This window comes from Neophocaena asiaeorientalis, unplaced genomic scaffold (assembly GCF_003031525.2).
Source record: "Neophocaena asiaeorientalis asiaeorientalis breed wild unplaced genomic scaffold, Neophocaena_asiaeorientalis_V1.1 scaffold177, whole genome shotgun sequence".
Taxonomy (NCBI): Eukaryota; Metazoa; Chordata; class Mammalia; order Artiodactyla; family Phocoenidae; genus Neophocaena; species Neophocaena asiaeorientalis.
This window is the reverse complement of record NW_020172779.1, coordinates 5,119,770-5,142,086: the sequence shown is the minus strand read 5'-3', so window position 1 is coordinate 5,142,086 and position 22,317 is coordinate 5,119,770. Positions and strand designations below refer to the sequence as shown.

General features: G+C 42.2%; 1 protein-coding gene and 1 pseudogene across 2 annotated transcripts in view; both read right to left on the bottom strand.

Moving 5' to 3' along the window:
- The window catches only part of DEPTOR (DEP domain containing MTOR interacting protein), a 141,249-nt gene that overhangs the window by 59,322 nt on the left and 59,610 nt on the right, over window positions 1–22,317 (bottom strand). For both annotated transcript variants that reach the window (XM_024741241.1, XM_024741242.1), the window contains exon 4: window positions 13,946–14,124. In XM_024741241.1, the coding sequence (XP_024597009.1) occupies window positions 13,946–14,124 (179 nt within the window). The remainder of the gene's footprint in view (window positions 1–13,945; window positions 14,125–22,317) is intronic.
- LOC112397207 (uncharacterized) lies at window positions 19,999–20,105 on the bottom strand (annotated as a pseudogene).

Below are 22,317 nucleotides of genomic sequence, written 5' to 3'. Positions count from 1 at the left end.
CACCAGGGTAAAATGTTGATTACCTTGGAATTGCTTATTAAAAGGACAAAGAGACAGCATGGTAAACACCCCTCTGCCTACAGATGGTCTTGGGTTGAACACTGGCTTCACTCTTTACTAAGTTACTTAACGCCCCTGAACTTCAATTTTTATTCATCTGTAAAATGAGTTGAAGAGGTAATGAAACAACATAGGTAAAAGGCTTATTAGAGTTTCTGGTACATAGAAGCATTCAATTAATGTTAGCCATGTGTGGGCTTCCAATTGAGGGCCCACCCAGGTGTCAGTGCCCAAAGGATACCTTTCTAATCCTTTTCAGACTTCACCTATGTAAGCAAACCTTCTGGCAGCAACTCTAGGTGGTCTGTGGGAAAAGAAGGCATCCTACCTAAACCAGATAAATTCAGCACGGCCAGCAACGTAGAGAAGGACATCCAATGTGATGCTGGAGGTATCAGAATAAATCCTACTCAAAACCACTAGCTGTGAAAGCCCACCAAAGCCTTATTCCCAGATGATATCTGCTTACCATTCCCAGAAAGGTTACCGTATAACCTGTGCGTGCTTTAGTGTAATTTATCAGGTATTCCATATGAAACTGGAGAGACTAGGACCCTTGGAGGAAGATGCAGACGTTCAGAAAAGGAGGATGTCAGTGGTGAGATTTAGTAGCTTTTAAAAAAATAAGTCTCCATATATTTCTATATTATTTATACTTGTACTCATCTTAAACAAAAAAGGAAAATAGGAAACACCTCACCTACTTTTTTTCCCAGTAAACTTTATGTTTTAAAATAATTTTAGATTTATAAAAAAAGCTGTAAAGACCGTACAGACAGTTCCCATATATCCTTCACCCAGCACCCCCTGACGTTAATATAACCATGATATAAACTAAGACAAAACTAGGTCAAAACTAAGACATTAACACTTGTACATCCACCTGCTTTAAATCTAGCTTAGAGCTACCAGGAGCTCAGAGTGAGGACAGAAGAAACAAACTGTTCCTTGGAAGCCCATGTTTCAGAGGGAAGGTCACTTAGTTACTTAATGAAAAAGACACTTGTCCTTGTGGCTGACAATGCTAGCTGCTTGTCCAAAACCCATTTTCCCTTTCTTCCTCCTTTATTATTTGTACAGGGCAGCAGTGTGCCCAGCTAACAGCATTAGATTCACTGATTGCCATCCGGCGAACGAGTCCATGTTGACACAGATCTGGCCCATGTAATGTCAGTAGAAATCTCTGGGAAAGGTGACTCTTCCTAAATAAAGAGGAACCTTTCTGTTCAAGCAGGCATTACTACATTTTCTCTTATTTGTAGCAAAACACAATTCTGTTATTGTTCCAAACTCAGGTCCGGACACAGAAATCAAAGGCTTAGAAAACAAACACTTTCTGTTTATCTGCAGCCCACACCTTGTAACAAGCTATGCTTTACTCAGAAGCCAAGAGCAATTAGACAGAAAGTCTTACAGGCATAAGATATGCCTTCCAGCAACTCGGCTCTGATTCCCTGGTGACAGAAGTGGTTATGGACAGTCCCTGGGTCTCAGTGTTTCCATCTGCGGAAAATAAATTACAGTAACTTCTTTTAACCAAAGCAAGTGAAATTAATAAATATATGGGAAGCCACAGCTCTCTGGAAGACAGGGCTGCAGTGATGCCCGTGCACCGTGAATAAATAATATTGTTCTGCTGTCAGCAAAAATCCAAAGGATCCCATGACAAAGACTAGGAATTTAAGAAAGTGCTCCTGAATTTGGGTTCGAATACTGGATAAGCCCATTCTGAGCAAAAAGAGAACTGCTGGGGCTCCCCTGGTGGCTCAGTGGTTGAGAGTCCGCCTGCCGATGCAGGGGACTCGGGTTCGTGCCCCGGTCCAGGAAGATCCCACATGCCGCAGAGCGGCTGGGCCCGTGAGCCATGGCCACTGAGCCTGCGCGTCCAGAGCCTGTGCTCCGCAACGGGAGAGGCCACAACAGTGAGAGGCCCGTGTACCGCAAAATAAAAAAAAAGAGAGAACTGCTGAGTTCAGATCCAGTCCAGATGATCTCAGTCAACAATTTCTGATTTGTGGAAATATTAAAAATATTTAATCAAAGGAAATATTTAAAAAATCAGAGAAAAAAGAAAACATGACTGTGAAATCACTGAGCTAAAGAAGAGAGAAGAGGGACTTCCCTGGCAGTCCAGTGGTTAAGACACCTCACTTCCACTGCAGGAGGCACAGGTTCAATCCCTGGTCGGGGAACTAAGATCCCACATGCCTCACAGCAAAAAATAGGAAAAAAAAGTAAAAAAGAGAGAGAGAGAGAAGAATTGTTGCCATTCCAGAAACTTGTGTGGCTGGCCCCCAGGTTTACTTGGGTGTCCAAACTGGTACAGCAAAATAGAGATACCAAGGTGTTTCCTCAACACAAACTTATAGGCATTTCAGCTGTCGGGGAACAAAGATCTCAACAAAGATCTCTGAGCTAAGGGGCTGAAAAGTGGAATACACACTCACTGGGATACCACCACACTCTGTGCTTTGCTCAAAGGTCTAGAGCTTTGCTCTCCAGAATGGCTGACAAGCACCAGAAATGTGGCAAGGAGCTATAAGTGTAAAATACACACTGGATTTGGAAAATTGAATATGAAAAAAAAGAACATAAAAGAGCTGATCGCTATTTTCCATATCGATTATATTTTGAAATAACATTTTGGAGATGATGAGTTAAATATATATTATTAAGGTTAATTTCATCTGTTCCATTTTACTTTCACTGCCGGCTACTAGAAAATTTAAAATTACATATATGGATTGCATTTGTGGCTTTCATCCTATTTCCATGGAAAATAGGATCAGTCTAGGGGCTGGTACCTCATAGGAACAGATCAGCTAACAAACAAGTTCATCCCTTTAAGTGTAGCACTTTGAGAGCCATTTGTCCTAGAAGATAATTCTTATCCTGAGCTCTTGACAGCCAAGTGGTCAAAAGTTGTTGGTATTGCTGTCTGCTTCCCCCACACACACACTATCTCCCTGTCCTATTTCCTTCATTTTGATGAGGAAGTACATTATGTTCCCACTTGACAGGAATCCTTGCTTGAGGTTAAGTTCCCAGCAACTGTGGAAGAGGACTTCAGAGAGACAGGAGTGGTTTTGCCAGTGGCCAAAACCAATACCCAGACCCCCTTCTTTGGCCTGGTGGCTTTGGTCATTTCCAATCAGACTGAAACCTAGGCCACAGCTAAGGGAGTGGCTAAAATAAAATGGAAGGAATATAGATTCTGATATGCAGGCTTTCCTCGGGTGGAAAGGAGAAAGGAGAGGGGCTGGGCTCCTTGTTGGGTCAAATGTCATTACTGGGACAGAGAGCAAGAAAGTGAAGGGGACCTTTTCAGAATAAAGCTAGATAAAATGTTAGAGTCTTTAAAATGTTATGTCAGGTTAAAAATAATATATATAAGCAATTTTACAAAAAGATTACTCTCCATTTTAGATTAAAATTGCTTATGATATTAATAAAAGTATTTTTCCAACTGTAATAAGGATGTGTGTGTGTGTAATCCCTTCTTAAATTTTAACTTAATACTGTTCTATAGTCACATTGATCAGAGTTTACATATGGTCAGGTTTTTTTTTTACAATTTTTTAATTCATTTAAAAAATTTTTTAATTAATTTACTTATATTTTTGGCTGCATTGGGTCTTCGTTGCTGCACGCAGGCTTCCTCTAGTTGCAGTGAGCGGGGGCTACTCTTCGTTGAGGTGCGAGTGTTTCTCATTGCTGTGGCTTCTCTTGCTGCGGAGCACAGGCTCTAGGCGCGCGGGCTTCAGTAGTTGTGGCTCACGGGTTTAGCTGCTCCGTGGCAAGTGGGATCTTCCAGGACCAGGGACCGAACCTGCGTCCCCAGCATTGGCAGGCAAATTCTTAACCACTGTGCCACCAGGGAAGTCCTGTTTTGCTTTTTACTTGAAGTACAGTTGATTTACAATATTGTGTTAGTTTCAGGTGTACAGCAAAGTGATTCAGTTACACATTTTTTTTCAGATTCTTTTCCATTATAGGTTATTACAAGATATAGTTTTCTGTGCTATACAGAAAATCTTTATTGCTTATCTATTTTATATATTTATATTGGTGTGTATCTGTTAATCCCACACTCCTAATTTATCCTTTACCCTCCCTACCTCTTTCCTCTTTGGTAACCACAAGTCTGTTCTCTATATTTGTGAGTCTGTTTCTTTTCTGTAAAGAATTTCATTTGTATTGTTTTTTAGATTCCACATATAAGTGATATCACATAATTTTTGTTTTTCTCTGACTTCCTTTGCTTAGTATGATAATCTCTGGGTCCAACTATGTTGCTGTAAATGGCAATATTCCATCCTTTTTTATGACTAATATTCCTGTGTGTGTGTGTGTGTGTGTGTGTGTGTGTGTGTACCACATCTTCTTTATCCATCCGTCAGTGGACACTTAGGTTGCTTCCATGTCCTGGTATTGTAAATAGTGCTGCTATGAACATCAGTGTGCATGTATCTTTTCAAATTACAGTTTTCCTCTTTTCTGGATATATGCTCAGGAGTGGGATTGCTGGATCATATGGTAACTCTATTTTTAGTTTTTTAAGGAACCTCCATACTGTTCTCCATAGTGGCTGCACCAATTTATTCCCACCAACAGCGTAGGAGGGTTCCCTTTTCTCCACACCCTCTCCAGCACTTATTTGTAGACTTTTTGGTGATGGACATTCTGACCAGTGTGAGGTGATACCTCACTGTAGTTTTACATATGGTCAGTTTTATACCGGATAATCACTCCATGGTATCAACAGACTTCAGCTTGTTGATCCATTTCTGGCAGAAGAGGGGAGGAGGGAGCAGGGCGGAGGCAGCTAGAAAGAAGGAGCGTCTCCAAAGGACTATAGGCCAGAACAGAAAAGACAACCCAGGCACACTGCCTGAGACAAACGTATCAGCTAAGAAAAACTGAGTTAAAGTGAGTGGCTAAGAATTGAGAGCCCTAAGTGGCAGGTGGGAGATTTTCTAGAGGAAGAACTAAGAGAGACCTCAGTGTGGCGAAGATGAAACGGCCGTGAGAATGATCGTCATAACTGCTCAAGGAGAGCCTGGGTCCCACACAGGAATCCCTGCCCAAACTCCCAGCCTCCCAGCTGAGAGAGGAGCTCCCTCAAGATTGACACAGGGTCAGAGCTAGAAAAAAGAGAATGGAGGCAGTTTGTCCTTAAAGGAGAACCTCTTAACTTTTTGCCCCACCCCCCACCCCCAATCTCCCCTTGAGGGCTGTGGTCAAGCTCATGTCCATCAGTAACCAGGAGTGAACACCACTGTGCTTCTTGACCAGGAGGAGAGGGAAGGGGCACATTAGAATCAGCAGTCTGAACAGTCCATTCCACCCAGGAGATCCTGACATATTGTTCTTTTAATAAACTTGAGACCCCAGCCTCCAGGTCCCTCCAAAAATGACCACCGAAACCCAGCTGAGTCCTTAAATTACCATGTAAGGCCAGGAGACTGCATACTTTCATAAGCTTCAACTGCACAGAGATTGTGTGCATGTGTTTTTAAGGCTTCCTTGTGCCTCTTTAACAAGGTCAAGTTTGGGCAAACTGAAGACCATGTACTGCAGCGGCCACCGGCCCACAAGCTGTCAGAAGCAAGGCAGGAGTCGGTAGGGGCCCAGGCTACAGAGCCACAGTCTGTATCTAGAGGATCAGTTTCTGGACACCTGACAAAAGCTATACTGTTGTCAACTAAGGAAAGAAATATTTACAGGTATGACACTGTTCACAAAAGACCTCTATTCTTTGCACATAACACCCTTCTTTTGGAAGATTACATAAGATGAGGCATCTCTCACTCCTTTCATACCTTCTAAAAGTCATGCCTTTGTGTAGCTACAGACCTGCTGTCCTTCAACAAAACCAATACTATATTGTGTGCCAAAGTATTAGCCTGTGACTTTACCAAGGAAACCTGTTTCCTTCTGTTTGCATTGTGACAGCAGGCTGGCTGTGTCCGTTTTTCTTCCTGCTTTGGATTCAGCTATAATAAAAAGTAAAACAGAGCCAAAGCCTATCAGAGGGCACAGTAGGAAAATTCCAAGAAATTTTAAATCGAGAAAGGAAAAAGTTACAGTAGATAACAGCTGCTGATAAAGATGACACTTGAAATATTAATTATTGAAAGCAGATTATGGAAATATCCTACCCAATCTTTATTTTCTTCTGTTCAGAGTATAAAATTTAGGAGCTGAGAATGATTAGGCTCATGGCAAATGCTTAAATATTGTCATCTAAAGCAACAGGGAAAATAATATCAAGTGAATTGATTTGGGGGGAGGATTAAATGAACTGATAGCAGTAAAGGACAGCCTGTCTGTTGCTTTCGCCTGCCCAGCCTGCCTTGTGGTAACAGAACTTGCAAGAAAAAAATTTTTTTTTCTTTGGGTGGAACAACGACCCACCACCACTTGGTTAGTCTGTCAGTCAAAGGGCCCTGCCTATCCAGGGGGGCAAGAGGTGGGCATGTGACCCAGACTCAGCCAATCAGAGTTGTTCTCTAGAGTTTAGTCTCCAGAGAGAGGGCCAGCATAGGCAGAAAATAGCTAGCACTGATTTCTTAGCTGTAGGTGTCTGAGAGGGATTGCCCTTCATCACTAGTTCCTCACAACTGGATCCCCAAGAGCTGTTCCAGTTCTTCTCCAGGCAGCTTGGCTTTCTAGTGCTTTAACTATTAGTTCGCTCTGCCATATATTTGAAGCAAATGATGATTGAGGTTGCTTATATTCAAAGAACTCTAGCTGGTGTAAACACCCAACGGTGTGCCTAGCAAATGGCAAATCCTCAAAAAGTGGTCACTACTGTCATTCATTTGTTCTACACATTTTTTACTGAATAGCTAATATATAAGTGCCAAGCCATGGGGGATACAGAGACAAGAAAACAAATCCTTTTTTTTTTTTTTTTTGGCTGCATGGAGCAGCATGCAGGATCTAGATCCCAAACCAGGGATGGTACCAGTGCCCCTGCCATTGAAGCATGGAGTCCTCACCAATGGACCACCAGGAAGTTCCCAGAAAACAAATTATCTGTCTTCAAAGCACTTATATTCCAGTTAAGGGTAAAGAAACACTAAGATACTGGGTACCACCTGTAATGGAAAAATCTTCATTTTGTTGGTGACGAGGAGTTACTAAAAGCAAAAGCAGGAGAGGATAGTCTTGATAGGGAAGAAGAAAGGGCAGGTAAGCAAGGGTACGGTACCATTGACAAAGACTCTCTCCTTTCCAGACTTTAGTCAGGTTTCTCTGAGCCCTCATTTCCATTTCTTTTTAAAAATACTTTTATTTATTTATTTGGCTGCTTAGGTCTTAGTTACGGCACGTGGGATCTTTCGTTGCAGTGCGCGGGCTCTTCCTTGAGGTGTGTAGGCTTCTCTCCAGTTGTGGCGCTGGGGCTCTAGAGTGCGCGGGCTCAGTAGTTGCAGAGCACAGGCTAGTTGCCCCTCGGCATGTGGGATCTTAGTTCCCCGACCAGGGTGGAACCCAAGTTCCCTGCACTGGAAGGCAGATTCTTAACCCCTGGACCACCAGGGAAGTCCCTGAGCCCTCATTTCTACAAGGCCTTGACATTGGCCCCTATCCTGTGGTAACAGAACTTTCAAAAAAAAATATTTTTTTGGTGGAAGAATGCCCCTCCCTGACTTGGCGAGTCTGTCAGTCAAAGGGCCCTGCTCATCCAGGGTCAGGAGGTAGGCATGTGACTCAGCCAGATTTGACCTACCCAGGCCCAGCCTTAGCAAAGAATCCTGCTAAGTCAGGATTCCCCCAAATCGTGATATCTGATCACTCTTATTATTTTATCAAGCTCCTCATCCTCCATCTTTGACGTCTAAGTCCCTGGCCTCAAAATCCCCCTGCTCTTGGTGTCTCCCATTAATAAATTTCCATCCACTGACCCCCTCACCCTGTTCCATGGCTATAAATCCCCACTTGTCCTTGCTGTTCTTGGAGTTGAGCCCCATCTCCCTCCCTTGCTACAATACTCCTATTGCACTAGTCTTAAAATCTTCCTTACCATTTTAACAAGTGTCAGAATAACTTTTTTCTGTAATATCATATGGTCTTGGGCAAGTTGCAAACTCCTCAATCATCAGTGCCTTTGTTCTTCCTTCCTCCCATCCTTCCTTCCCTCCCTCTCTTCTTCTTTGACTACGCTATTCCAGGCTAGGCCGAACTCTGTCAAGTGCTCTTAACTACTGAGAAGATGGGGTTAATTCCTGTCTGGATCTGGCATCTAACTTCCTTTGCAGAAGATCCCAAATTCTCTCTTCATGGCTACCAGGGAGAATGTCTCAGCTACTGTCTTCCACTGGAGAATGGGATCACCAAAACTACCCTCGAGCAGCTGGGAGGATTAAAAATATAATACATGGAAAACTGCTTTGTGTGTTGCAAAATTTATATAATTATATTTTTCAAAAACAAAAGAAAAAGAGAGGGCTTGATGAAGTGTTGAAATTGTTAAAGTGCTCTGACTAAATCTTTAAAAGAGGAAATTATACGCCTGGACGCAGCAGCAGTAGCCTGATTATCCAGGGTCAGCTGCTGCAGCTGTGAGCAACTTACCCACGTGACTCTGCTGTCTGTTACCCTCCATTTAAGGAAAAGATAGCTGGAGAGCAGCTCAGCAGTTGAGGGAGATATTTACGTGAGTAAAGAAATGCGTTCATCGCGTTGGCAAAGGTCACACAAAAATCTCAAGGTACTCGGTCACTGTTTGCGAAAAGGGAATCTTGTAATATTTTATGAGCTAACAATGATTATAGTTGCAATATCTGACAGGCTGTGTGAGCTGATGCAATAAAAGTTGAGAATTTTTTTCCTAGTCTAGGGAAGCTTATCATTAGCACCCAACCTTCTTTACCGATTAAGAGCCAGATTGCCTTGATGTGAATCTTGAATCTTACTAGCTCTTGTCTTCAGCAAGTTACTTAACCTCATTTTAAGAATGAGAATTATTACGATACCTAACTCATAGAGTTATTTAAAGGAGTAAACGAGGATTAGAACAGTGTCTGGCATATAGCAGGGACTCTGTACATTTTAACTGTTATTTAGAATTGATCAGATCAAGTACAATAGCTGGCATTTGAGGGCCGTAAGAGGTAGACTCTGCTAAAAGCTTTCGCCCACCTTTATCGTTTAATTCTCACAGCAGCTCTGGGCAGGAAAGAGTTACCATAGCAGCCTTGAAACAGAAAAGCCTGCTTGTGGGGCTGGCCCGTGGCTAGCTTCTGGGAACTTGGCTTTTGAAAGGTTCTCTGAGTTACCGTCTGATAAGGCAACTTTGCTTTACCTGGGACACTGAATTCTGCTGTACCAGCCTGCCCAGATTGTTTGCACAAACACTGCAATTAATGGAGAATACGTGCTTTCCTTCTGAGAGTCTGGAAGGCAGGGAGTGTGGCTGTCTGGGCAGGCAGAGTATGCCTCTATGAGCAGCCCCCAATAAAAATCTTGCCCTCTGAGTTTCAAGTGGGTTTCCCTGGGCAGAGATATTGTACACGTGTTACTGCATGTCCCTGCTGGAAGAAGGAACCAGTTCTGCTCGGCCCTGGAAGGAAGAACAGAGAAATCCTGCACCTGGATTTCTCCAGACAACACCCAATGTGTCTTTTTCCCTTGCTGATCCTTCTCTCTGTCTTTTTAAGATTAAAAAACCTTAGCCACGAGTCCAATCATATGTTGAGTTTTTCTAGTACATGTGGGTAGTCCTAGGATTTCAAAAAGCAAAACCAAAAACCCAACGAACCAACCAAACATAACAACTCTCAAAGGTATATAATATGACTTTAATTTAATAAATTTTAAAACCTGAGGAATGGAAGAGTTGAGATGTCGACAAGGTCCCACAGTAGGTGAAGGAGATGGGATGTAAATCCTGCCTGTTTCCCTCCAAAGACCATGTTCATTCCACAGTGCCCGGCAAGCCAAACCCGATTACATACATCCTGGACCAACGGAAACTCCTTTCTAAGGCACAATGCCTAGTAGCTACCGGTTAGCTATGCAACCTTGGAAAAATATCTTAAAGGCTTTGAATTCAAGAATTCTTCACTGTAAAACTGTAATAATGATAATAATATCATTATATATATATATATATATATATATACACACACATATACATTTGCATGCAAGTTAATTACTCAGCTAACAAGTTCTGTCCTGATTACAGAGCACATTAACCATTCATAAATGAAGCTGGTTAGGATTTCATAAGTGGGCTTGATTTTTATGCCTACTGGTTTCAAGCTAGGGAACCACTTTTATCCAGCAACCTTTTGCTCAAAGCCTAGAGGCTGACTTTCTTTAATGTTTAACTTATGAAATTAATTATTAGCTGGACAATTCAGAGCTCTGCTTAAGATACTAGGTGGTATTTATCATTAACTCTAACGTACACATATGTGGTGGCCATGTTTTCATAACTCAAAGTTAGAATCTGTGATCTAGCAATGAGTTGCTGGGAAACTGGAACTCCCCTGGAAACTCTGACTCCGTATATAGAGAATATTCAATCCTCCTAAAACCATGGAAAACAAATTTCCATGGATAAGATTTGCTAACAATAATTCCTTATTTTATCCTTTACATCACAACGTCATGGCATTTATGTTTATAGCATTATAAAATTACACTGTAGGGGCTTCCCTGGTGGCACAGTGGTTAAGAACCCGCCTGTCAATGCAGGGGACACGGGTTCAAGCCCTGGTCCGGGAAGATCCCACATGTCGCGGAGCAACTACGCTTGTGCGTCACAACTACTGAGCCTGCGCTCTAAAGCCCATGTGCCACAACCACTGAAGCCCGTGTGCCTAGAGCCTGTACTCCGCAACAAAAGAAGCCACCGCAATGAGAAGCCCACGCAGCGCAACGAAGAGTAGCCCCCGCTCGTCGCAACTAGAGAAAGCCTGCACAGCAACGAAGACCCAACGCAGCCAAAAAAATAATAATAATTACACTGTAATTGAGGTATAATTACTCACTCTTCGGAAATCATTTGGAAACACTGTAGCATCCTCTATCTTCTCTCTGAAGTCGAGATGTACATTATCAGTCAGTAAACGGTAGTATAAAGTTCTGGTTTTCTCTAGAGTTTGGTATCACCAAGTTTTCTGTCTGGAGCAAAGATGACAGCATTAACTCTAACCCAAACACACCATTTTTCATGGTGGAAAGCTCCAGTCACTCCAACCAATTCTGAGTTCACACTTATTAGAGATAATATCCATTTGGACATTACCACCTGAGTGGCCTCATACAAATTACTTAACCTATTGGTGCCTTGGTTTCCTTATCTGTAAAATGGAGATAATAAAAATACCTGCCCTGTAATTAACGGTTACTATTTTGTACACTTAAAAAAATTTTATTAAGAGAGTTGATCTCATGTTAGGTGTTCTTACCACAATAAGATAAATTTAACAACAACAAAAATTAGAATATCTGACTCAAAGAGTTTAAGAGGTTTCAGTAAGTTAATGTGTAAAATCTCTAGGACAGTGCCTGGCACATGGTATAAAATAAATAACCAATAAATAAACTATATCCTACAACTTCAATTGCTCTCTAATTGCTTCTATATCCGTTTTATAATCCCTACAAGACTATAAGCTGTTTAAGGCCAGGAACCATACTGGCATTTTACAATTCTATCCACCTTCCAAACCTCAATCAATAGCCCAGCAGGAAACATATCAGACCGTCAATAAACAGCTGTGAGTGCCATTGTGGCAACATCAGTTAGGAGAAAACACCCCAAAATATACTGAGTGGCTTGAGTGCCTTGCAAACCAATGCTTCTAGATCAGGGGCTCTTCAAAATATTTGACCACAATGCAGAGTACTAATTTTTATGTTACAAATCAGTGCACACATGACTATGGTCATATGTTTATACAGTGTATATCTAACTGAAATAAACGTTTTGCAAAACAATCCTTGACCTTATTACGTAAACTATGCTCTGAAATTTTCTATTCTAGTTAAATCCAATTCACTGCATCTCAAACTTTTAAAGTGCATTCGAATCACTCGGGGTTAGGCAAAAATGTAGATCAGATTCAGTGGGATCAGAGATTCTGCATTTCTATCATGTTCCCAGGTGACACTGTGGGTCCATGGACCACACTTTGAGTACTAAGAGTCTAGTCTAGTCTATGAAAAAAAATTTTTTTCTTAGTTTTTAAAAAAAATTTTATTGAAGTATGGTTGATTTACAATGTTGTATTACTTTCTGCTGTACAGCAAAGTGACAGTTATTTATACATTCTTTTTCATATTCTTTTCCATTATGGTTTATCACAGGATACTGAATATAGTTCCCTGTGCTAAAAAAAATGTTTTTAATGCTGGGGGAATGACTCCCTAAACTTATTTCACTAAACCCACTAAAGGGTTGCAATCTGCAGTTTGTAAAACACTGCTCCCAATAATTTCAAAAGTTTCTTTCAAATAATTCCATTATTATCTCCCTAACACTGGGATAGAAATTCTAGGCCTGTGTAGAAGTGGAGGTAGGAGAGTTTACAGTAAGAATGATTCAAGTTATTACCTTTCATATTGACTCCTAGGCTGAAATGCTTATCTGGTTCCCAGCCCTTTCCTCACTGTTCTAAGCCTACACCTTGCAGCTATATTAGTAAAGTGATTGAGCACTTATTAAGAGCAAGGCACTGAGCCAAGTGCTTTATATCTACCTCCTGTACTCCTACAACCAACCTATGCAGGTATGCCCATTTTACAGATGAGAGAAGGTAAGTAGCTAATCACTGGTGGAGTTGGGATTCCAGAACCTATGTTCTTGCAATAGCCAGCCTCATAAGAACTGAGATGGCTCCAGTGATCCTTGCCTCCTGGTTAGCACACGCATAGTCCTCTCTCATACTCAATAGGACTGACCTGGTAACCAATAGCGTATTGAAGAAACAACAGTGTGTGACTCCCAAGGCTCAGTTAAAAGACACTGTAGCTTCTGTCTTGCATTCTCTTGGATCACTCCCTCTGCAAGAAGCCAGGTTGCCATGTCATGAGAATTCTCAGGCAGCCTTATGAAGAAGTCCACAGAGCAATGGACAGAAGCTTCCTGCCAACAGCCCGCACCAGCACTTCTATGGTAGGCACAGAAGTGAGCCACTGTGGAAGCAAATCCTCCAGGTTATCAAACCGTCAGATGACTGTAACCCCAGCCAATGTCTTGACTGCAACCTCATAAGAGACCTCCAAGCCAAACCACCCACTAAGCTCCTCCCAAATTCCTGAGCCACAAAAACTATGTGAGATCATAAACATTTATTATTATTTTATACCATTAAGTTTTAGAGTAATTTCTTATGTAGCAATAGATAACGAATAGAGTTCCTGAACAGTACACTATATTGCATTATGATCCAGCTCTAAAAAGAAAAGTGAAAATCTGAAGGCCTTTGGATACTTCTTCAGTGTGGCAGCTTGAACCATGGTTCAGCGAATTTTCATTCTCCCAATGCGACCAACCTTGCGAGAGCCATCTACTTTCCATCCAGACTTGACCAGATGACCTGCTATAGCCAGCTGGACATGAAGCTGTAATGTTAAATCACACCCAAGCAGAAGTGTTTGGAGACACTGCAAGAATCTGCCTGCCTTCTCTAGCTTCTGCCCTCATCTGTCAAAACAATATAGTCCAGAGAGTGGATGCTCCTTTACTCTGAGTCCCAGAATGAGAAGGCATGAAACACATAGCTGAATGTGACCCCCAGTTTGGAGACAAGCCAAGCTGAGCCCAAGCAGAGGCACAGTTGACTTACAGAGCCATGACTGAGAAATAAAAGCCTGTAGTTGTAGCACAAGATTTTAGGGTTTAGCAAAAGCTGACCCATACACTCACCGTGCTGTATGATGCTGTGCTCCATAAGCCGGTGGCAGAGCTGTTCCGCCTCTTTCCTTGTGGTGGCCTCACCCTCCTGAACCAGCCAATCCAGGAATTCAGACGCCATGAAGGTGCGCTCGTACTTGACCCCTTCCTCTTCCCTGGGCTGCAGGAGTGTGTTTTCAGGGCTCATCAGCCTGGAGGAAGAAAGTGAAAAAATAAATAAACCTACACTTACCAGTGGGGAGAGGGAAGAGAGGAGGGGAAAGATAGGGTTGGGGGTTAAGAGGTACAAATCACCACGTACAAAATAAACAAGCTACAAGGATATATTGTCCAGCACAGGGAATATAGACAATATTTTATAATAACTTTAAATAGAGTATAATCTATAAAAATTTGGAATCACTATGGTGTATACTTTAATATTGTAAGTCAACTATACTTCAACTTTAAAAAAAAGAAAGAAAGGAAAAGAAACCTACACAAAAGGAAAATTACTCATTTGAAATCCCACATCCTAGGCTTCTGTGAAGTATCACCGCAAGGTTGTCAGACAGACAGATGTGGCTGTCATGTGTTGCCCCAAACGCAACTGTCAAGAGAAGGATCTGCTTCAGAAGTGAATAAGATGCATTTTTTTCTGGTGATTAGAAAAAAACTGGAAAAGCAATCCAAAACTCTAGCTTTAGCAAACTGTATTCAGTTTAGCCATCTTGAAAGGGAGCTCCTGACCAAACCCCACCCTACTTTCCTAAAAAACTCTTGTATTTCTTTCCTAAAGGCATTTTTCCTTTTCCCAAGTCATTGGGCTACTAAGAAGACGACTTGCTATGGACCGAATGTTTGTGTCTTCCCAAAATTCACAAAGTTGTTAGGGGAACCACTGATTGAAACCACCCACCCTAGCCAGGCTGGACAGTAGCCACTTGCATGAGTCATCTTACAACAGGAGGTCCTGGTAAGGAACGCGGAACTAACAAGCTACCACCAACTGGAAGAATTCAGGAAAGGTCTGAAGGAGAGAGGAGACGCCAGTCCATGTGTCCTCCCAACCTCCCAGAATCCTCCTTGCTGGAATCCATCTTGGCTGAGTGATGCAAGCACTACCAGGAAGGACCCTGAGTCAGAATGATTGGCCAGAGATAACCCAGAAACTAACCCCATTCCCATAAAACCCGAGACTGCGAGCAACATGGCAGAGCAGTTCTCCTGGGTTCCCTTACCCTCCTGCTCTCCGCCCGGGCGCCCCTTCCCAATACAGTCTCTTGCATTGTCAGCACGTGTGTCTCCTCGGACAATTCATTTCCGGGTGTTAGACAAGAGCCCACTCTCGGGCCCTGGAAGGGGTCCCTTCCTGCAACACAAGGACTAGGGGTGGGAAAGATCTTGGGATATGTGAGGGTGTGAAAGGAAATAGGTGTGCCCTGACATAATGGGGGGGTTGGTAGGGAACAGGTCAACAGATCCCATGGGCCCCACTGAGGATTCTATTCTAAGTGCAATGGAAAATAATCGAGAAGTCTCAAGCAGAAGTATGACAGGATCTGATTTAAGAGTTCAGTATATTGGCAACAACTACATAGTATGCTCTAAATGTATTTCCACGTAAAATATATCTGATATGAGAGGGTCCACCTATTAGGCTCTCTAGGGCCCTAGAAGGGGCCCCCCTTTCTGCAACATATTGAAACACTAAAGACCAACGTGATAGAATTTGGAGATGGGGCTTTTGAGAGGTGATTATTTCATGCGGGTGGAGCCCTACTGGGGAGGAAGAAGTTTTCCTCTACCCTTTTAGTTTCTTCTGGCTGGTCTAAGAATTAGATTGACATAAGACTGATTAACAGGAGAAAATCATACAAAAGTTTAATAAAATGTACAGGGGAGAGACCCAGGAAAACTGAGTAACTCACCAAAATGGCCAAAACCCTCACTTTATTTATTTTTTTAACATCTTTATTGGAGTATAATTGCTTTACAATGGTGTGCTACTTTCTGCTGTATAACAAAGTGAATCAGCTATATGCATACATATATCCCCATATCTCCTCCTTCTTGCGTCTCCCTCCCACTCTCGCTATCCCACCCCTCTAGGCGGTCACAAAGCATAGAGCTGATGTCCCTGTGTTATGCAGCTTCTTCCCACTAGCTATCTCACATTTGGTAGTGTATATATGTCCATGACACTCTCTCACTTCCTCCCAGCTTACCCTTCCCTCTCGCCATGTCCTCAAGTCCATTCCCTACGTCTGCATCTTTATTCCTGTCCTGCCCCTAGGTTCTTCAGAACGATTTCTTTTTTTAAATTTTAGATTCCATATATATGTTAGCATATGGTATTTGTTTTTGTCTTTCTGACTTACTTCACTCTGTATGACAGACTCTAAGTCCATCCACCTCACTACAAATAACTCAATTTCATTTCTTTTTACAGCTGAGTAATATTCCATTGTATATATGTGCCACATCTTCTTTATCCATTCGTCTGTTGATGGACACTTAGGTTGCTTCCATGTCCTGGCTATTGTAAGTAGAGCTGCAATGAACATTGTGGTACATGACTCTTTTTGAATTATGGTTTTCTCCAGGTATATGCCCAGTAGTGGGATTGCTGGGTCATATGGTAGTTCTATTTGTAGTTTTTTAAGGAACCTCCATACTGTTCTCCATAGTGGCTGTATCAATTTACATTCCCACCAACAGTGCAAGAGAGTTCCCTTTTCTCCACACCCTCTCCAGTATTTACTGTTTGTAGATTTTTTGATGATGGCCATTCTGACCAGTGTGAGATGATACCTCATTGTAGTTATGACTTGCATTTCTCTAATGATTAGCGATGAGCATCCTTTCATGTGTTTGATGGCCGTCTGTATATCTTCTTTGGAGCAATGTCTACTTAGATCTTCTGCCCATTTTTGGTTAGGGTTGTTTGTTTTTTTGATATTGAGCTGCATGGGCTGCTTGTAAATTTCGGAGATTAATCCTTTGTCCGTTGCTTCTTCCCGTTGCTTCTTCGTCTGCAAATATTTTCTCCCAGATTTGTCTTGTTTAAGGTTTCCTTTGCTGTGCAAAAGCTTTGAAGTTTCATTAGGTCCCATTTGTTTATTTTTGTTTTTATTTCCCTTTCTCCAGGAGGTGGGTCAAAAAGGATCTTGCTGTGATGTATGTCAGAGAGTCAAAACCCTCACTTTAAATACTACCTTCAGGTAAAGACAAAAGAGGATGTTGGGGTAGTGGTTCAGGACTTCAAAGGGGAGGAAGGCAATTCACATGGAGATGTAAAGGCAACTGTTTGGTAAATAAATGTTTGTTGTGTCATGCAGAGACAATGGGACACAGAGGGGAATTTTAACAGACTTCCCAGGTTTCTCCTTGCCTACACACCTAGCTCATACTATAGTTATCTAAGTTGATAGCTCCCTTCCTGGAACAGGTCCTCTATCTAAAATTTTTTAGGCAGTTAAGTCACAGGTCAAAGGTTCTTCCAGAGTCTTTCGGGCCTTGATTGTTTTCAGCTCGAAGTAATCCACACACCAAAGAGACATTTTGGGGTGGCAAACTTTGTTCCCCTACAGACCCACGATGAGATTACTGTCCTTATAAGAAGGGACAGAAGAGAACTTGCTTCCTGTTTCTCTCTTGTGATGATAATACAATGAGCAGACCTCTGCAAACTAAGGTGCCTTACCATACACCAGGTCTGCTGGCGCCTTGATCTTGGACTCCCCAGCCTCCAGACTGTGAGAAATGAGGGTCTATTGTATAAGCCATCCAGTCTATAGTATTTTTGTTAAAGCAGCCTGAACTAAGACAACTACATAAGTCATTCCTTTACAACCCCCCTAGCCCCACGTATCCTGTCTCACACCTACCTTCCCATGCACTCTTCACTCCTCTAGCTTCTGCCTTTACTACTAGGGGCACACGCATTCTCCCTTGTGTCCATATACGATGGACATCTTGTAGGTCCCCCATGTGGTTGACATTAATAGCATCAGATGCTACTGAGCACTCCCCTCAGTTAGAAGGACGTCACACACTGTACTGCTTTCCCTCTGTCCCTACCTTTTCTCAGTGACCATTGTGGGTTACCGCCACTTCATCTCCATGGACTTTGAAGGCTGGAATCCCTTGAGATTCAGTTCCCCAAATATCTCTCTTCTCTCGTCTCTCAGGCAAGTTCTTATATCCCCATGGCTTCAACTACCATCCATGCCCCAAGGATTCTCAGATTTATATCCTTAGACCAGGGCTCTATTCCCAACCCCAGACCTTTGTATCCACATGGACATCCCAAAGACACCTCAAAATCAACAAGCCCAAAACTGAATTCAGGTTCTTCCCTCCAAACCTGAGGTCCTGTGCCTGTGAGAGCTTCCACCATGCAGCCTGAAAACAAGGCTTCATCCATGATGCCTTCATCTTCCTCAACCCAGTCTATCAGTCTGAACTGTGGTTTTTACCTCCCAGATAGCTCTCATATATGTCTAAGTCTTCCCATCTTTGGCACTGCCACTGCCTTGGCCCAAAATACCAACACCTTTAACCTAGACAATTACATTGGTTTCTTAATTGGACTATACTATGCACCCACTCTTGTTCTCAACCCAACCTCAAGCACCCAGGACCAGACACAGCAATTAAAATGATCTTTTAAAAATTTGAACCTGAAAATGTCCTGCCCCTGTTGAAGATACACTTTAATGGCTTCTCATTGCTTTTAGGCTAAAGACCAAAACCCTTTATATGGCCTATAATGCATGCATGGCCCTGACCCCATCCCCTTTGGAACATTCTCACCTCTGGCCCCTGTGTGCTCCAGAGATGCTGGGCTTCTTTCAGTTCAAACATATCATGCCCATCTACCACAGGGCCTTTGAATATGTCATTCCCAAACCTGGAACATTCCTCCTCACTTCTCTGGACTATTCCTCTACTCCTCAAGCCTACTAAACTCCTTATCCTTTGCATTTCAAACATTATCAGATCTCCACTGCTCCCTATATAGTCTACGTAATTATCAGATTAAAGACTACCTTCCCTACTCAACTATAAGCTCCAACAGGATAGATAGAGTCCATGTTTGTCCACAAAACCTTGTACAATGAAAACAGAACCTCATAAAATGTCACAATCATTGTATCATCTTCCTTTAGAACTGTTCCTGATGAGTTCTTGTCTTCTATACGAAAGTTCATTTCTCTCTTTTGAAAACCTTCAGGTCTTCTCAAACTAACAACTGTATGCAACACAAATTGTACCATTTCATTCTAGAGCAGGAAGAATCCTTAGAGATTATTATGATACAACCCCCTCTTCATCCATATGTAATTACATTACAGAAAAATGTAATTCTCATCCAAAGGAGAAAAAGTGAATGACAGCATTCAGTGTTGCGGGGAGGAAACTTGCTCAGGGTCATACAAATGAGAGCACTTTACACATGTTTATAAATCATATCATTTGTGGGTAACTAAACCTGCGTACCTCAATGTCCACTCATATGATGTTCATTTTCAGTGCTTTCAGACTTAGAGTCCAATCCTGCTGTGGAAAGAATATTCAAGTAGGAATTTGAAGATTTAAGTTTTATTCAGAATGGGTCACTTGGTAGCTGTGAGATGAAAAGCAAGCCACTTTTCTTTTTATAACCTTCCTTTTTCTCAAGAGTATAATGATAGCTTCACCCATCTGTTGTGAGAATGATAGGGTGAGTGTGAATGAAACAACTTAACAATACAAAAGACAATGTATATACAAAGCCTTAAACTTAACTAATCATGGTGCGTTCCTCAGGGCGTGATGAATTTGTGCCAGTAGCTACACAGGGACTCCTCTGGAGTGGGACACCTCCACTCTTCCCAGAATCTTCAGAGTTCTACTAGTTGGAAGCCATGGAAGGAGCACAGCCTTGGGAAGTAGGACACCTGGGACTCAAATACAACTCTGCCACAACCTATTGACATGATTTTTCACTACTCCAAGTGTCCCCAAACTCATATTAAATGAGGAAGATAATACATGTTCTACTGCCTTCGCTGGATTGCTATCATTAAAAACTTTTGTTAGAAAGTTCTAAGAACGTAAGTGTATGCTTTTATATTTAAGAGTATTTACACTAAACTGATAAGAACAGATACCATACTTGATCTTAGTCAAAAGTCCAAGAAGTAATTAAGAGTATTTATAAAAGCTTTTAGCATGTAACTGAACTTATTAAAAAACCTTATTCAGCTTGTAACAGAACTCACTTTAAAATCTTATTGGCAGGGGAGTGATAAATTAGAATTTGGGATTAACATATACACTCTATTATATATAAAATAGGTAAACAACAAGGACCTATTGTATAGCACAGGGAACTCTACTCAATATCTTGTAATAACCTATAATGGAAAAGAATCTGAAAAAGAACATGTGTATATATATATATATATATACATATATGTATATATATATATGTATATATATACACACACATATACATACATGTATGACTGAATCACTTTGCTGTACACTTGAAACCAACATAGCACTGTAAATTAACTATACTTCAATTAAACAAATTAAATCTGCAAAAAAAATATTATTTAGACCTCTTCCTAAGTAAACCCTCTTCTGTACTTGAATCCATCCTTAGAAATAGCTACTAGGCTGCTTTCAGAGGCTTAGTAGCAGCTGAGTTGGTATGAGCCATAAGAATTAGACTTAATATAATAATGACCAGGCCCTTCTTAGAAGATGGAAGGGACAACTGCCACATATACCTCAACACAAGGGGCAGAACCCTGACGTTCCATAGGAGACTATGCGCCATGATGGCCGCAACAGCTCCCGAGGCTTCTTTCCAACTGACTTCACTGCTTCTCCCATCAAGAGGTTGAGTCTATTTCCCCTTCCCTTGAACCTGGGCTGCCTTTGTGAATTCCACTACCCAACCAAATGCAACAGAAGCAACATTATTTGACTCCCAAAGCAAGGCTTTAGGAGGCCTTGCAACTTCCACCGTTGCCCCCTTGGAATGCCATACTGAGACCGCGGTGTAAGGAAGCAAGTGTAGCCTGTTGGAGGTGAAGAGGCCACAGGCCCAGGCGATAGCTAGCACCAACTCTCAGACATGAGAATGAGGCCATCTTGGATGTTCCAGCTCAGCTGACCCTCCGGCAACCGTATGAATGAGCCCAGGTGAAACCAGTACAGGAATCGCCTTGCAAGCCACAGAATCAGGAGAAATAATATATCACTGTTGTTTTAAACTAGTCAGTTTTAAGGCGATTTGTTTTGTAGGAATAGATAACTAGAATATATTCATACCAATGAGAAATGGCAAAAAAGATGTGAAACCCACAAAGAAGAACATGTCACATCAGTTGGAAAGTACTGAAAGAACAGTGAATAAATACTGAAAGGTCCTGGAAATAAACTGTATAAAATAAAGCCACATGGAGTTAGACCTGGGAGCCTGCATCAGTGATAGGAATCTAGAAAACAAAGTGCCTAAATAAGGAATACTACCATTTCCTCATTTCTTTTCACCCTCAAATAAGGTATTTTACCTTATTTATTTATTATTATTATTTTTTTGGGTCGCTCCGAGCAGCATGTGAGATCTTAGTTCCCCGACCAAGGATGGAACCCATGCCCCCTGCATTGGAAGCGCAGAGTCTTAACCACTGGACCGCCAGGGAAGCCCCCAAATAAGGTATTTTAGAGTGAAGACGAGCTTCCTCAGTTTTCCAGTTTTAGTTGTTATTTCTCTAAGAAATCTCCCATCCCACAAATCTAGACCACGTGCCACTTCTAAGAGCTCCCAGAGTCCCTGAAAGGCCTTCTCAGAGCCCTGGGGAAATGGCCTGCTCACTTAACTATAAGCTTTTTGAGACCAGGATCCCTGTCTATGTGGTTGACAGCTGCTTCCTAGTACAGTAGGTCCGAGAAAAGTATTTTCTGAATGATAAATGAAGCTCATTTCTCTGATTCCCCTGCTACACATCATTATCCAAGAGTATATAAAAAATGACCCCCTTAGAATTCCCTGGTGGTCCAGTGATTAGGACTCCATGTTTCCACTGCAGGAGGCATGAGTTCGATCCCTGGTCAGGGAACTAAGATCCTACATGCTGCAAAGTGGCCAAAAAAAAAAAGGCCCCCTTAGAATGACCCTGTGTGGAGACGAGATGAATCAAGAGTTTCTGCCCTGGGGCTTCCCTGGTGGCGCAGTGGTTGAGAGTCCGCCTGCCGATGGAGGGGACGCGGGTTCGTGTCCCGGTCCGGGAGGATCACATGCCGCAGAGCGGCTGGGCCCGTGAGCCATGGCCGCTGAGCCTGCATGTCCGGAGCCTGTGCTCAGCAACGGGAGAGGCCACAACAGTGAGAGGCCCGCGTAC